The 13,831-nt window shown below is 51.5% G+C and overlaps 1 protein-coding gene and 1 long non-coding RNA gene across 17 annotated transcripts in view; one reads left to right on the top strand and one right to left on the bottom strand.

Moving 5' to 3' along the window:
- The window catches only part of KIF9 (kinesin family member 9), a 38,505-nt gene that overhangs the window by 4,847 nt on the left and 19,827 nt on the right, over positions 1 to 13,831 (bottom strand). For 3 of the 5 annotated variants that reach the window (XM_065933838.1, XM_065933840.1, XM_065933841.1), the window contains 10 exons: positions 11,288 to 11,356; positions 10,370 to 10,474; positions 9,162 to 9,217; positions 8,348 to 8,438; positions 7,730 to 7,863; positions 5,986 to 6,177; positions 4,612 to 4,826; positions 2,461 to 2,637; positions 2,069 to 2,184; positions 1,560 to 1,664 (listed from right to left, as the gene is read on the bottom strand). In XM_065933838.1, coding sequence (XP_065789910.1) covers positions 1,560 to 1,664; positions 2,069 to 2,184; positions 2,461 to 2,637; positions 4,612 to 4,826; positions 5,986 to 6,177; positions 7,730 to 7,863; positions 8,348 to 8,438; positions 9,162 to 9,217; positions 10,370 to 10,474; positions 11,288 to 11,356 — 1,260 coding nt within the window. The remainder of the gene's footprint in view (positions 1 to 1,559; positions 1,665 to 2,068; positions 2,185 to 2,460; positions 2,638 to 4,611; positions 4,827 to 5,985; positions 6,178 to 7,729; positions 7,864 to 8,347; positions 8,439 to 9,161; positions 9,218 to 10,369; positions 10,475 to 11,287; positions 11,357 to 13,831) is intronic. The other 2 variants (XM_065933839.1, XM_065933842.1) reach the window with 2 other exon arrangements.
- LOC136166886 (uncharacterized) overlaps positions 1 to 13,831 on the top strand; it is a 54,933-nt gene that overhangs the window by 25,951 nt on the left and 15,151 nt on the right. For 7 of the 12 annotated variants that reach the window (XR_010663007.1, XR_010663006.1, XR_010663008.1 and 4 more), the window contains 4 exons: positions 6,794 to 6,985; positions 7,096 to 7,175; positions 8,735 to 8,796; positions 12,990 to 13,074. This is a non-coding gene — a long non-coding RNA (uncharacterized lncRNA). Of the gene's footprint in view, positions 1 to 6,793; positions 6,986 to 7,095; positions 7,176 to 8,734; positions 8,797 to 8,979; positions 9,941 to 12,989; positions 13,075 to 13,831 lie in introns of those variants that run through there. The other 5 variants (XR_010663001.1, XR_010662999.1, XR_010663003.1 and 2 more) reach the window with 5 other exon arrangements.

Genomic DNA, 13,831 nt, shown 5'->3' with positions numbered 1-13,831 from the left:
ACTGGAAGTTTGTATCCTTAGACCAACATCTCCCCGTTTCCCACACTCCACCCCCATTTCCTGGAAACCACCATTCTAATCTCTGTTTCTGTGAGTTGAACATGTTGTTTGTGGACTTTTTAATGATAATCGTGCTGACTGGTGTGAGGTAATGCCTCAGTGTACTTTTGACTTGCATTTCTCTGATAATTAGTGATGTTGAATATCTTTTCATATGGTTTTTGGCCATCTGTATGTCTTCTTTGGAGAAATCGTTCATTTAGATCTTCTGCCCCTATGATTTTTTTTTTCCCAGTAAACAACTTAGTTTTTTATTTGTCCAAAGCCAGCTGTTGCAGGCACTGAGGCCCCAAGACTTCCAGAAGGGATGGGGGGAGCGGGCCATCCTGCCTCCTAGGTGCTGCCTGCCCTATCCTACTTCCTGCAGGAGATGGGAGAGTAGATAAAGTGTACCCTTGTGCCATCAAGTATCTCTTCAATTTTGTGAGTGTGTCATTCACTCGTGTCTGACTCTGCGACCCCATGGACTACAGCCCACCAGGCTCTGTCCAAGGGATTCTCCAGGAAAGAGTACTGGAGTGGGTTGCATTTCCTTCTCCATGCCCCTATGATTTTTGACTATCTCATGTAAGTGGAACCATTTATTTCAACTTACTCCATGTAAGTGGAACCCAGTAATTTCAACTTATTCAGGACTCCTAGAGTTTAAGTTCAATAACATTTTTGGTCAGCTGAATTTCAACAAGGTACCAAACAGTTCAAGAGAAAAAGAATCATTTTTTCAACAATTGGTACTGGGAAAACTGAATGTCCACGCGGAAAAGAATAAAGTTGAATACCTGCCTCACCTCATATACCCCCTCCTCTGAGCCGAGAGGGGTAGGTCTCTCTGTGGTCAAATAAGGAAGCTCCTGGATAGTGGCCACAGTCAAACGATCTCTGAGGCTGGGCTGCCTACGCCTAATTGACCTCACTCCATCCTCTCCCATAGATCCCTGCCTTTCCACCGAGGCAGGGCCCTGTTCACTGATCCGGGCCTCCCTTCAAGGGCCAGGGTTAATAAAGCTTAATGCTCACAGCATAAGGCTAAGTAGCTGCCTGGGAAAAGCCATCCTCTTGCTGAAGGAGTGGGCCCAGGCAACTAGGATGGGCAGGTGACCCTGCCCCAAGCCACAGCTGACTGAACCAAGACTGCACACGTAACACAAGGAGAGCCTAACCGGCCTTCGCACAGTGGCCTCCATCGGAGAGGCTCTCCCCAGTAGGCAGTGGCCTCAGGGGAGACCTCGGTCCTGCCCTGGCATGTGAACCACACATGGGCTGTCTTAGCACTCACTGACCATGTCCACGCCTGGCCAAGGCCTGTGGAACCACTACTGTGTGCCACTCTGGAGTTGGCAGAAGATACCCACTGACTCTGGGTGACTCTGGATTTCCCTGGCTGGCATTTTCCTCCTCTGCCTCTAAAGCTGGGGGGGGGGGGGGGCGCATCCTGGGTGTCCCAGTACTGAGGTCACTGAGGCCTTGCCTTCCTGGAGACATGGATCCCCCTGAATTACCTTCTGTTCCATCTTGACCTTGGCATTGTAGAAGGAGACAGAGTCAGGACCCTCGGGCAGCATTGTCTGCTGCAGCTGGCTGAACCTGTCCTGGTCGTCTTCTCCCTAGAAGAAGTCCAACTCAGCACAGACCCTTCACCTGGCATCATCAGGATCTGCTCTGACGGGGCCTATGGTGGGCATCGGGGCAGCCCCTCGCTGGTCTGGCAAACCTCCACCAAGAGAGCTCACAGTCCTCCAGCCCCAAGTTTCCCAATGTCATCACAGACGCCTGTAACCACCATCAGGACAAGATGAACCACTCAAGAAGGCTGGCAGCAGCACGTAGTGTTTTCTGGGTCCTCATCCCCCAAAGCTGGGGAGAGATCTGTACCTGCCCGCCTGCCTGGGGCAGCTGTAGGAAGGCAAGGAGCAGCCCATCCAACTGCCATGCCTGAGGAGAGGACAGGGGGCACTGCCCTCTGTCCTGTGCTCGTCCACCATCCCCAACCCTGCCCTGTGCCACTCACCAGAGACACAATCTTGCTGAGAGGCATCATGCCTGGCCGGATGCTGCCACCCGGCCTCAGTGCCATCTGCAGGTCCTCGGGGACGAAGAAGGACTCGTTGTACCAGATGTCAAATTCTGCAGGGAGATGCAGAGTGCTGTGAGGGAGCAGGTCAAGGCTATGTGTGCCTGTCTTGTGCCTGTCACAGGCTTGCCCGCTGTTCACTTCCTGCTCCCAGGTCTCAACCTTTCCCATCTCCATTTCCTGCCCTCGGAGTCCTGGAAACACATCTAAAGCCCCGTCCCCCTGCCTCTGCCACAGAGTTCTGAAGCCACTTCTAGAATCCAGGCTGTGGCCCTGCCCTGAGCCTCCTGGAACCTCAGGTGGCTGGCCAACCTCCCCAAATGGCACACCCGTGAGCAGGCGATGTCGACACTGGTCCACCAGGTGCTGGCAGTACTGGATCTCAGCCCTGAGGTCACGGAGGTCCTGATACTCCGTCCGGTACTGCTTCTTGAGGTCTTTGAGCTTCAGGATCAGCAGGAATTCCTCCTCATCGATGATCATCAGCCCTTTGTTCTCATACTCACCTGCAAGGGGATGGAGGAGGTCAGGGAATGAGGGGCCCACCTGGGGTGTGGGGAGGAAGGTGGTCAGAAAGAGGGGGCAGTGCTGGCAAAGCACGAACACAGGGCGAGGGGAAGGGCTGGCAGTGCAGCGAGGAGGTGGACAAGGCATGAGAAGGCTGGGTTACCAGGACAGGTCTCACAGGGAGAGGGAGCTCAGGTCAGGGGACCACACGGCATATTTAGGACCAACAGGAGAGGTGAGTAGAGGAAATGGTACAGATGGCCCACATTCCATGGTTATTTTGATCTTAAACCCCATTAACCAGAATATCCAGTAAATACCTCTATTATACAGGTGTTTATCTTTTTAATAAGTTCTATAAACAAGCTGCCATGACTGGCTAGTACCACAAGGCAGTTGGGCAAGGTTCCTTATTAGCAGTAGATGTAAACCCAAATTTCAAATTGTCTTCTTAACTTCAGCATTCACCAGCTACCTTGTTAGAAAGCATCAGACATCTATATTGTGTCTGGTGGCTGGCAGAGGGCTCCAGGAGGGAGGGGTAAATCATCCTATGAGTCGTCCTCTCCACTCACGGTCTCTTTGCACAGTCCTTTTTAAGGTCTGTCAGTTTGATGAGGGTTGTTGGGTTAAGACAGAATTATCTGTGGAGCCACCCACCTGGCGGTCTACTGCCTATAGCACTTGAAAGTTCAGCAAAGGCATCCTGTCAGTACCCAAGCCCAGGATCCTGGAGAGTTAGTCCTATGTGTGACCGAGGTGTGTGACCAGGGTGCCTGAGGCAGTCCCCAGTACCTGGGGAAGGCATCAGCACTTCCACTGATGTGTATGGGGGAGAAGTGAGGCGCATGAAGTGTCACTGACACCATTCATGGAGAAGCAAGGGCTCCAACTCAAGGTGTCTGCAGCTGGGGGGCCAGAGCTGCCCTCGCCTTCACTGCAGGGCAACCTGATCAGCGGGCTGTGGGCCAGTTCCAGTGTGGTTACTTGATAGACACAAATCTTTTTTTTTTTTTTTTTTTGAGCTGTACCATGGGGAATGTGGGATCTCAGTTCCCTGACCAGGGATCAAACCCACTCCTCCTGCACTGGAAGCGCCGAAGGACCACTGGACTCCCGAGAAAGGCCCAAGACTCCATCACAGAGTAGAGACTTTACAGCACTCTGCTGAGACAGGGAGTGATAACATCTCTCATATTTCCCAGAGGCTCTCTGATTATCTCCAAAGAAAAAAATTTCTAAGAGTTGAACTTAAGATGATTTTCATGGAAGACATGTCTCATGTCTAATGTCCCAAATTAAATCACCACTCTGGGCTGACAAGTGGCTACCAGTCAAGGTACCTAGCAGGTATTTTAAAAAATGAACTACTTGATTTGTTCCCTTAAGATAAAAGTTATTTTACTTGGTATTTTACCAACCAATGGGAAAACAACTGCTTGGGGGGTAGGGAAGGGTAAAAATGTTTTCTGATATTCATAAAATCTTAACTATTTAAAAATAGTTTATTTTTTCTTCTTCCCATCCTTTAAAAATACACATTTTTCAGGCATATTGAGGAGTAAGTGATATATCAGCATAATATGCATATGACTTAAAATATGTAAATATAAGGGGTTGCATATTCAAAGACCTGGAGGAGGGCTTTGAATATGCACTCCAATATTCTCGCCTGGAGAATCCCCATGGACAGAGGAGCCTGACGGACTACACACAATCCATGGGGTTGCAAACAGTCAGACATGACTGAGTGATTAAGCACATATTCAAAGAAGGTGTGGGCAGAGGGACAAAGAAGGACTCTGGCTCCCCAGGGCTGACCAGAGCCAAGTGATGCCCCAGAGATGAGGGCTGCACCCCGGCATCCCCTGTGGCTCCCCTTCCAACTCGGTCCCCCAGTACCCAAAGCCACCCATCCCAAGCAGGATGACTGAGATCCCACTGTCCCCCAACTACCTTCTGAGCACGCTTACCTTGCTTCTCTCGTAGTGACTTCTGTAAATTGAGTGCCTCCTTGGTTACGTCGATCTCCTGCTTGATGGCATTGATGCGCTGTGTGGTCTCGCTGGCCCTTTTCCTCCGCTCGTTCAAGATGGATTTGTTTTCTTTGAAGATGCGGTTGATCTCACTACCCCGCTCATTCTTAAAGTCCTCAAAGGCCACAGGCTTGGCAGGTGGGGTGCTGGGCCTGAAGATGGAGAGGGAGATGAAGGGAGAAAAGTGGCAGCTGTCTTGGAGCCACCGGCACTTCACATTTCTTCCCTGGGGCTTCTGTGAGCTGGAAGTCAGAATTCCTGGGCACTACCTACCCTAGATGGGAGGTAAACTGTATAGGAGTAATTCTCTCATCTCTGTTCTATTCAGTCCACTGCACAAAATTAAAATAAGGAAAACAAAAAAACAAAATACCACTCATTACCTACTGGCAACCACACTTTAATGTATCTCCTTCAGGAATTTATTTGATAAGTTTTTTAATATTTGGATCATGCATTATATGTAATTCTGCATCCTTTTTCACAGAAGCATTCTTCCATGCTATTAAAAGCTCTTTGAGAATTCTGGTTATTATTAACTAGATGTAAGATGAAGTGCCAGGTAGGTGAAAGTAGATTGTCTGCAACTTACTTTGAAATCCGTAAAAAAAAGATGGGTGAAAATATGAAGAGAAAGACACATGATGAAATACTATAGTAATAGTACAATCAAGAGGGTGTTCACTATACAGATCTTTCAATTTCTCTGAATGTTTGGAAATGTTCATAAGCTGGAGAAAAATTCTTCATGTACATCTTTGTACAATTAAACAGAAGAGAGAATCATTCACTTGGTGCCCTTTCCCTAATTGACTACTGAAGGTGTTACCAAAAAAATTTTCCTTTTGCTTTTAAAAGTAATGACACAATCTTTTTATATAAATTTTTGTCTAAATCTCTGATTATTTCCTCAGGACAGATTCCTAAAAACTCAATTACTCACTGACCGGGGGAGAGGAACTGGGTGGCTGGAAGAAGGGTCTCATACTTGAGAATTTTGTATCTTTTGAATACATTACTTACCCATAATGTGCAAATTTAATTATTTAAATAATTGCTATTTGGAGGATCTGAAATGATTTCATGTATAACTGTACACGATGACAACTGTACATGATGATAACTGTACAGGGTGACTCCTGAGGCTGAACCAATTTGAACTTGTATAAGCAACCATGTTTCTTCTTTTGGGATTGCTCCTAGTCTTTGCCTGTTACCCCTATTTTATTTCTTTTCTATCTGCAGGTGCTCTTTCCACATCATACTCTGGTTTTGTATGATCTGGCGCAGGAGCTAGCATCAGATGGTCACCTGGGTGGGCGTAATTCCTCCTTTGGGGAGTCAGAGGCCAGGGGCTCAGTATTGGAGGTCTCCCGGTCCCGCATAAGCATGTCTTTGACATCACCATCCTTGGAGGACGGGGTCAGCTGGGTCTTGGAGGCAGAAACATCCAAGTCCTTGCTGCTCAGAGGACTGCTGGCACCCTCCTTTCTTGCTGAGGAGCTGGAAGGAGAAGGGAGGGGGACCCGGCTCAGTGCCTCTGACATTGAGGGGAGGAATCTTGCTCAACACTCATACACCAGAACTCCATCCCACTCAGCTCCCATCTTAACACACACCTCAGCCAAAGGGCGAAGAGTACAGCCCTAAGCCATGCACGTGGGGAGGAGGAGGGGAGCATTTGTCTCTCTTTTATCAGAACAAGGGGTCCTCCCTCAGCTGTCTTGGTAGGAGAAACCTGGGAGGAACAGGTAGTCTCCAGTTTGGAAGCATGAGGACCTTGGCGTGGGCCACAGGCTCTAAGGAGCATCCTGGCTGCTGAGGCAGGAGTCACACAGGCGCCGCTGGGAAGGAAAGCAGGGCCCTCGCCCTGGGCGTGTCTGTCTGAGGCTCAGCAGTAAAGACAGACACGTCTGTACCCCTGCTCTGACCAGCCCATGACCTGCTCACCCACCTACATCAGTGCCCACACCAGCTCCCAGGGAAAGAGCCATCTCTCTCCACATGATGGCGCCCAGGCCCTCCCTCCCAAGAGGCACGTGAGAGCAGGGCTGAACTGAAGGGAGGATGTCCGTGGCTCCCTCCATGACTGCTTCCTTCTCTGTTCTTCTTGCAACAGGTGTGGCCTGGGGACCAAGCCTTGATCTCCCTGACACACGGGTTACCTGACAGCAGGACAGAGGGGTGACCGCCCTGCCTGAAGAGGCAGGAGGAGGCCAGGACATCCCGACACCCGACGCCGGTCCTGCACATGACAGTTTTCTGCCGTCAGCTCTGACCCATGTCCTTTCACAAGGAAAAGGTGATAATGGTAACAGCATGTTGCTATTGAGGTCTTCCAGGGACGGGGGCTGCGTTTACTCACTTATCCTCAAAACTAGCCCAGTGACTGATGCTATTATTATTATTATTCCCACTTAGGGGGAGGAAACCAAGACAGAGAAGCTCTCATGCCTCACAGAAGGTGACCCTCTTGGGTGAGAGAACTATACGGTAGGGAGGTGAGCCCGGGAGTCACCCTCAGAGTGGGGGCTTTGTCCACCACAACACAGCACTTCCCAGAGAGGCCGGCTCATTAAGGGCACCTTGACACTCCTTCCACCCTGTACCCACAAGTGTGTCTTGCCTGCAAGGTGAGCTGGGGTTTTTAGGGGACATACGGGTGCCAATTAGCTGAGTCACAGAAGGAACCTGGTGGTAGGGTGGGTTTCCATGTGAAGTACCAGAGGGCGAGTGGCAGCCCAGCTTTGCATTTCCACTCTACCAATCCTCAGCAGTGTGACCTTGGAATGACCTCCCCTCTCTGAGCCTCGGTTTCCTTATTAGTAAACTGGAGACGTGAACTCCCACCTCACAGAACCGCTGTGAGTATGACAGATGAGCAGTCCCAGCCTGGGCCCCACAGATGCTGTTAGTATTGGCAGGGGTGATGTCCATTGTGACCACCCCACCCCGTCACTAAGACCAGGGGAAAGGAGGGACAGCTGTGTCCTCCCCTTCACCAGCCAAGGAGGGCAAGGTGCTGATCAGTGGGAGCAGCAGGAAAGTCACTCACCTGAGCTGCTCTTTAAACATCTTCTTGGACTTGGATTTCTTCCCAGGTTTGGTAGAGAAAGGGGCGACTCCGAGTCCAAAGCCTTGTCCGTCAGGCTCGCCCACTAGGTGGCCGTCAGCGTCTACGAGCCCTGCCTGGACAGAGGCCAGTCACAGGTCTGCAGGTCAGATCAAGTGTTCAGGCCCCTGGGGGACATGTTCATCCACACACTAAGAGGTGGCTCCTGCAATGTCACTTCAGGCTGTCCCCACGTCAGCTGTCCCTGACCACCCCACCAAACATCCACTTTCTGCGCCAGCTGTTCTCGTAGGTGGTGTCTCATCCACACTCTGAGACGCCTGAGGCCCATTTCCAGTTTCTCACTCACTGGACAGGAGTTCTTTATGTGGCCAGAGCAGGGCGCGTTGAATTCACGCGGGGTGGTCACAATGGACATCACCCCTGCCAATACTAACATGGCTGACTCTTGCACGGGTCATTCCATGCTCACGCTGATGTCACCCTTTACCTGTTACAACCCTAGATCTGCTTTAATGCAGGGCACTCACTGCCTCTGGCAAGACCCAGGAATGCAAAACTCGGATGTGAGTCTTGTCGGTAAGAGGCAGCTGGGCTTACCTTCTGGACAGCAGAGATGGCTGCATAGTCATTCTTGTCTATGAGAGTGTACTTCCTGCGCAAAGCAGACTCCACTTCCTGTTCCTGTTGGCTTGGGAGACAGAAAGAACCCCTCACACCTGGGGCAAGCTGAGCCCACTGGGGCGAGCACCAAGTTCTGGAGTTAGAGTTGTTTGTGTGTGGCCCCTGAGACAGAGCCACACCCTCATCCTGAGCCAGACCAAACAAAACACACTCATTCTCTGCTGCCCACTCCCCAAAGCATGTACCCACTGTCCAGTCCCCAAATCCGCAGGGGTCACCCCATGTGTCAAGATCAGCTGCTCTAAGATGACCTTTGACAAGGACCCCAAGCCTGCATCATGCATCCCCATCTGTCTCTAACAGGCCCTTCGGAATCACGCGCCCAGCTTCTGTGTTACCACCCAGCACGAGCCAGTCGGCTACAGGTATGTCTGTACCCCAGTAAACCACAAATCCCTCTTGAGGTGGGGAAGAGGGTGCCGGGAGCATCAGAACGCCCTGCTCTGGCTACATAAAGAACTCCTGTCGAGTGAGCGAGCTCAGGAAGCCAGGGGCTGCCTCCTCTCTGTGTAGCCCTCAAAGCGGGGGGCTGTCCTCCCCACTTCCAGGAGGACCTGAGAGCCCAGAGGCAGACTGCTGGGGTCACCCGGGGGCTGCCAGACCCAGAGGCCTCTGATCGGCTCCTCGCACACCAGACAGAAGGCAGAGCACCTGGAGGCCGGCACCCCGACCATGGGGAAGGAAAACGGCAGCCTGATGCAAGACTGGGTGGGTGTGGTGGGTCCCTTACCTCAGCACCACCCGGAACTGGTTGAACACCTCCTGGATCTGCCTGAGGTTGATTATCTGGAGAGGAGAGCAAGGCAGAGGTTAGACCAGGGGCACCACGGGACTAAGGCTGTGTCTGTGGAGAAATCAGGACCCCTTGGCTAAGCCTGGGACCATGTGTCTCAAGAAGGGGCCTTGTACAACACCCTCTCAGCAAAGTGGCAGTCAAGCCCTCCTCAAGAACAAAGAAAGCCTTGATTAGTAGTTTGGAAACTATTTACTGAGGCTATAAAAAAATCACCTTTTCTGACTGAAGAGTTATATGAAATTGAAATGACTCTAGTTCTTGAAGGCACTAAGAAAACATCTAAATAAAATTAACTGTCCTCAGCTCTCTCCTGCTTCCAAAAGGAGCCATTATGAACCGTTCTGTGTGGGTACAGACACACACACCTGCGGCTGAAGGAAGACCATCAGCCTCTCTCGACCCCATTGCCCTCTAGCATTAGCCTTGACGCCTCGGTCATTCTGGGCCTGCCCTCTGGCAGCTGCTCACAGTAACAGGCTGGACAAGGCTCTGTCCATGAGCCCCCTGATGAGAGGTCTGCCAGCCTGTGCTCTGAGAACAGAATGCCTCTTTCCCCCTGAGAGTCTTCCCTTTGTGGCTGCTCTATTCCTCCTTGGCCCACTCCAGCATGGGCCCCGGAGGGTTCCGCCTTGTAGACAACCAGCATGACCGTCATCCTTTAATGCCCTCCCCCTGCCTGCCACCGACAAGCCCCTGAGGTGCTGCATCTCAGTTCATCCTAGCTCGGTTTCCCTCCCCACCATACAGGTCAAGCCACCAGGGTACACGCGGTGAGCATTTTCCTGAGGCCGCTCAGCAGGGAGACTGCTGAGCTCCGAGAGTCAACCCAGAGCAGCTTGGCTCTAGAATCTGTACTGGTGGCCCAGTGATGGACCACCCCCACGTGGTCAAGGCTTGGACCACCCCCACTGTGGTCAGCACTGCGGGCCACTCTGTGGGGCACCCCCACCCTTCCGACCCTAAACATGGATGCTGAGGCCTCAGTGGGCTGAAGGGCCCTGAGGCCAGGAATCCAGCACCACCTCCCCTACTCCCCCTACACCCTCAGTGAGGTTCCCAGGCTAGCCCAGCATACATCCTGGTGTGGCTGGGAGACAGAGGCCCGGGCCAGCCGGACATGGTGGTCCTGAGAGGCTCCTTACGTCAATCTCTTCCAGCGTTCCCTCCAGGTACCTTCGCACCTGGGAGTTGATCTCAGCAATCTGGCTTTCATCCATAGGGTCATAGTTCACGAGGGTACGGTTGGCCTTGGAGAAGGAAGAGGAACATACGTTAAGCTCCAAGCGCCCGAGCCCAAGCAGGGTGGCAGGGACCACTCTGAGGACCAAAGTGGGGAGGCTGGGCAGACAGCCTGGCTACCCAAGTCACTCCACTCTCTTCATCACCATGTCCTAGCAGGGAGGGCCTGACTCACAGGCCAGGTGGTTGGGTCAGCACAGGACAACCAGGTGAGGCGGGGAAAGAAAGGCTGCCAGACAATGGCCTGCTCCTCCAAGCCGGAGGGCTCTGCTGGCTGAGTCTCAGCAGACTGTGGGATGAGGGAGGGAGGGGTCGCCCCTGTCTTGAGACCCTCTGGACCATGAGCATTAGCTCAGACCAGCACTGGAAGTCTCCTGCACCCCACCCCTACCTTCCAGCTCCCTGCTGCCCCTAATAACCATCCAGCCTGTCCACCTCCCTGACCTTGAGCCGTCATCAGGCTGTCTGCCTCTGTACCCCCACCTGCCAGGCCTGTGGCCCCTGCCCTTCATCCCCCTGCCTACTGCCTGGCTCTGCTCCCTGACCATCTGACAGCCCTGCCCATAACTTGTTCTTCCAGGGTCTCTGTCCAACAGACATCCCTGATCCCCCAGGCCTTCTGCCCCCACAGTCTCTGTTCCCCCAATCCGTCTACTCAGCCCCTGACCCACGTGGCCCCCTGTTCACCCAGTCCCTCTGCTCACCCAGCCCACCCTCTGATCCATCCCTGCTGACCCACTGCCCCCTCCTAGTCCTTCTGCCCACTTGGTACCCTGACCCCAGTCCCTCCAGGACTCCGCCCACCACCTCTAGCCCCTTACCAGGCTGTCATGGATGGCTAGTTCCTGCTTGAGCAATGCTAGCTCCTTCTCCAGGTTCTTGACCATTCTCTGCAAGGGAAGCATATTGCGGGGGGGGGGCGCGGGTAGCAAAGAGGACAGTCAGAGAAGCCACTTATAATTCCCCATCCCGTCCTTGGACATCCTGGCCCTTGCAGGTAATCTGTGGAGTGTTATCTCAACATCTGGACGATTCCCTCCCAGCTGGTGACTTTTCCCCAACTGGGTGAGTTTAGAGTTTGAAGGGGTTTCAGCACTTCTCTGTCCCTTGCCTCTTACTTGCAGGGGAGACTGAGAACAGAGTGAGTATGGGCACCCCTAGGACCACCCTCAAGCCTGACTCCAGGAGCTCCAGCATACTTCAGTCCACCAGGGTCACCGCCCTGTCCGTGCAGCCGGTGCCTCCAGGACGCTGTCACCCTCATCCTTTCCAGCCACTGCACAAAGCATCAGCATTCCCCACTGACAGGCATGCCACCTCCACCCACTGCTGCTATAAACAATGCTGCAGAACACCTTTGCGCTTACATCTTTGTGTAGGGTAATAGTGACCTATGTGCTCTGTGACCTGCCCCGTTACTCCTTGCCTACGCTTCTGCCCCTGCTCACACCACTCCCACCAAATGAGCACACTCCTGCCTCTGTGCTGCCTGTCCCCTCTGCCTGGGACACTCTTCTCCCAGGTATTCGCATAGCTCACCTGGCTCAAGTCTCTGTTCAAACACTGCTAAATTAGGCGCCCCTCAATCACCCCATGTAAAACTGCAATCCCCTCCCACTCTCACACCACTCTTTTTTAAAAATCTTGCTCTAGTTGTTTTTTCATAGAACATACCCTAGAACAGTGCTAACAGAACTTGCTGTAATGATGGAAAGGTTCTGTTTGTGCCACAAGCCACACAAAGCTATGGAACACTTACAATGTGACTAGTGGGACAGAGGAAGTGAATTTTTTTTTTTAATTTTTAATTTTATTAGAGCACTTCCTTGGAGGTCCCGTGGTTAAGACCCTGCACTTCCACTGCTGAGGGTATGGGTTTGATCCCTGGTTGGGGAACTAGTATCCCTGTGGCATGAAGTGTGACCAGAAAGAAAGTTTTGTGTTTTTTTTTTTTTTTTTACTGATTTCAGAAGCCATGTGTGAGTAGTGGCTACTGTATTGGACAGTGAAGCTCTAGAACCTATTTTAGTTTTAAGAAAAATTATATATATTTAAGTTATACAACATATGATGTTTTGATATACATGTACCCGGTGAAATGACTACTATAGTCAAGCTAATTAACATATCCACTAGTTACCATTTTTTGTGTATGTGGTACAGCTTCTGAGATCTATTTCCCTTGCAAATTTTCAGCATACAGCACACTACTAACTATATTCACCATGCTATATGTTAGATCCCCAGAACTCTTAGAACTAAAAATATGTACTCTTTGACCCACATCTCCCATATCTCAGCCTGCCTCCTCCCACTCCTGGTAACCAACTGCTCTGCTTTCTGCTTCTGTGAATTTGACTTTGTTAGGTTCCACATATAAGTGAAATAATACAGTGTTTTTCTTTGTGTACGGGGCTTATTTCACTTAGCACAATGACCTCGAGGTTCATCCATGTTGTCGCAAATGGAAGAATCTAGAATTGACTGATTTATGTTTATTAAATCTGTCTCTCCCATCTCCAGTGAACTGTCAGCTCTTCAAGACAGATTTGTGTTTCTGTTGATCCACTGACGTGTCCCAAGTGCTTCAAAAAGTGCCCGGCACATAGTAAGTACTTCATAAATTTTAGCTGAACGAATAAATGATAAATTTCTAGAAGCAGAATTGCTTAGTCATCTTACATCTGATAGATACTGTCCTTGAGTCTTTCATATAAGCAGCCCAGGACTTCACGTTGAGAACATTCGGTGTGAACAATAGGCTTCCTTTAATTGTCAAAAATGGCCACTAGAGGGAGCCCCTGACAGCTGGGTCTCAGGTGTAGTTGTTTAGTCACTAAGTCTTGTCTGACTCTTCTGCAACCCCATGGTCTGTATCCTGTCAGGCTCCTCTGTCCATCTGGTGACCAAAGCAGTGACCAGTCTGTAGCAAGGGGTCCTGGTGGCTCACTGGCAAATCAGGGCACGAAGCCTGAACTCAAGACACATGACCAGGGTCCAAACTCTGACTCTGCCCCTCTGGGAAACCTCAAGATAGTCCTTCAGGTGGACTTCCTATGAGGTGACTGAGGGAAGTCCTATGAAGGAGGACTGGTGGCCAGCCCCTACTCATCTTCACCCCCTCGTCCCAGCTGAGGGATCTCAGTTCTAGAAAATGCACTCTATCCAGCCACGGAAACTGGCTGAGTCTGCTGGGGACCTCCAGCTCGAAGACTGCTCCATCCATTGTGGCACGAGGAGCCAGGCTGAGACCTCTGGGCCAGTCGGGTGATGGCGGAAACGGGCCATCTGCTGTCCTGGGTCACCAGGCTCCGGGCTGCGCCCTGAGAGCGTGGAAGCCGCTACTCTTACTGCCTGGTAGGCTT

The sequence above is a fragment of the Muntiacus reevesi genome, chromosome 4, assembly GCF_963930625.1.
Source record: "Muntiacus reevesi chromosome 4, mMunRee1.1, whole genome shotgun sequence".
Taxonomy (NCBI): domain Eukaryota; kingdom Metazoa; phylum Chordata; class Mammalia; order Artiodactyla; family Cervidae; genus Muntiacus; species Muntiacus reevesi.
This window is presented reverse-complemented; position numbering and strand designations above follow the sequence as displayed.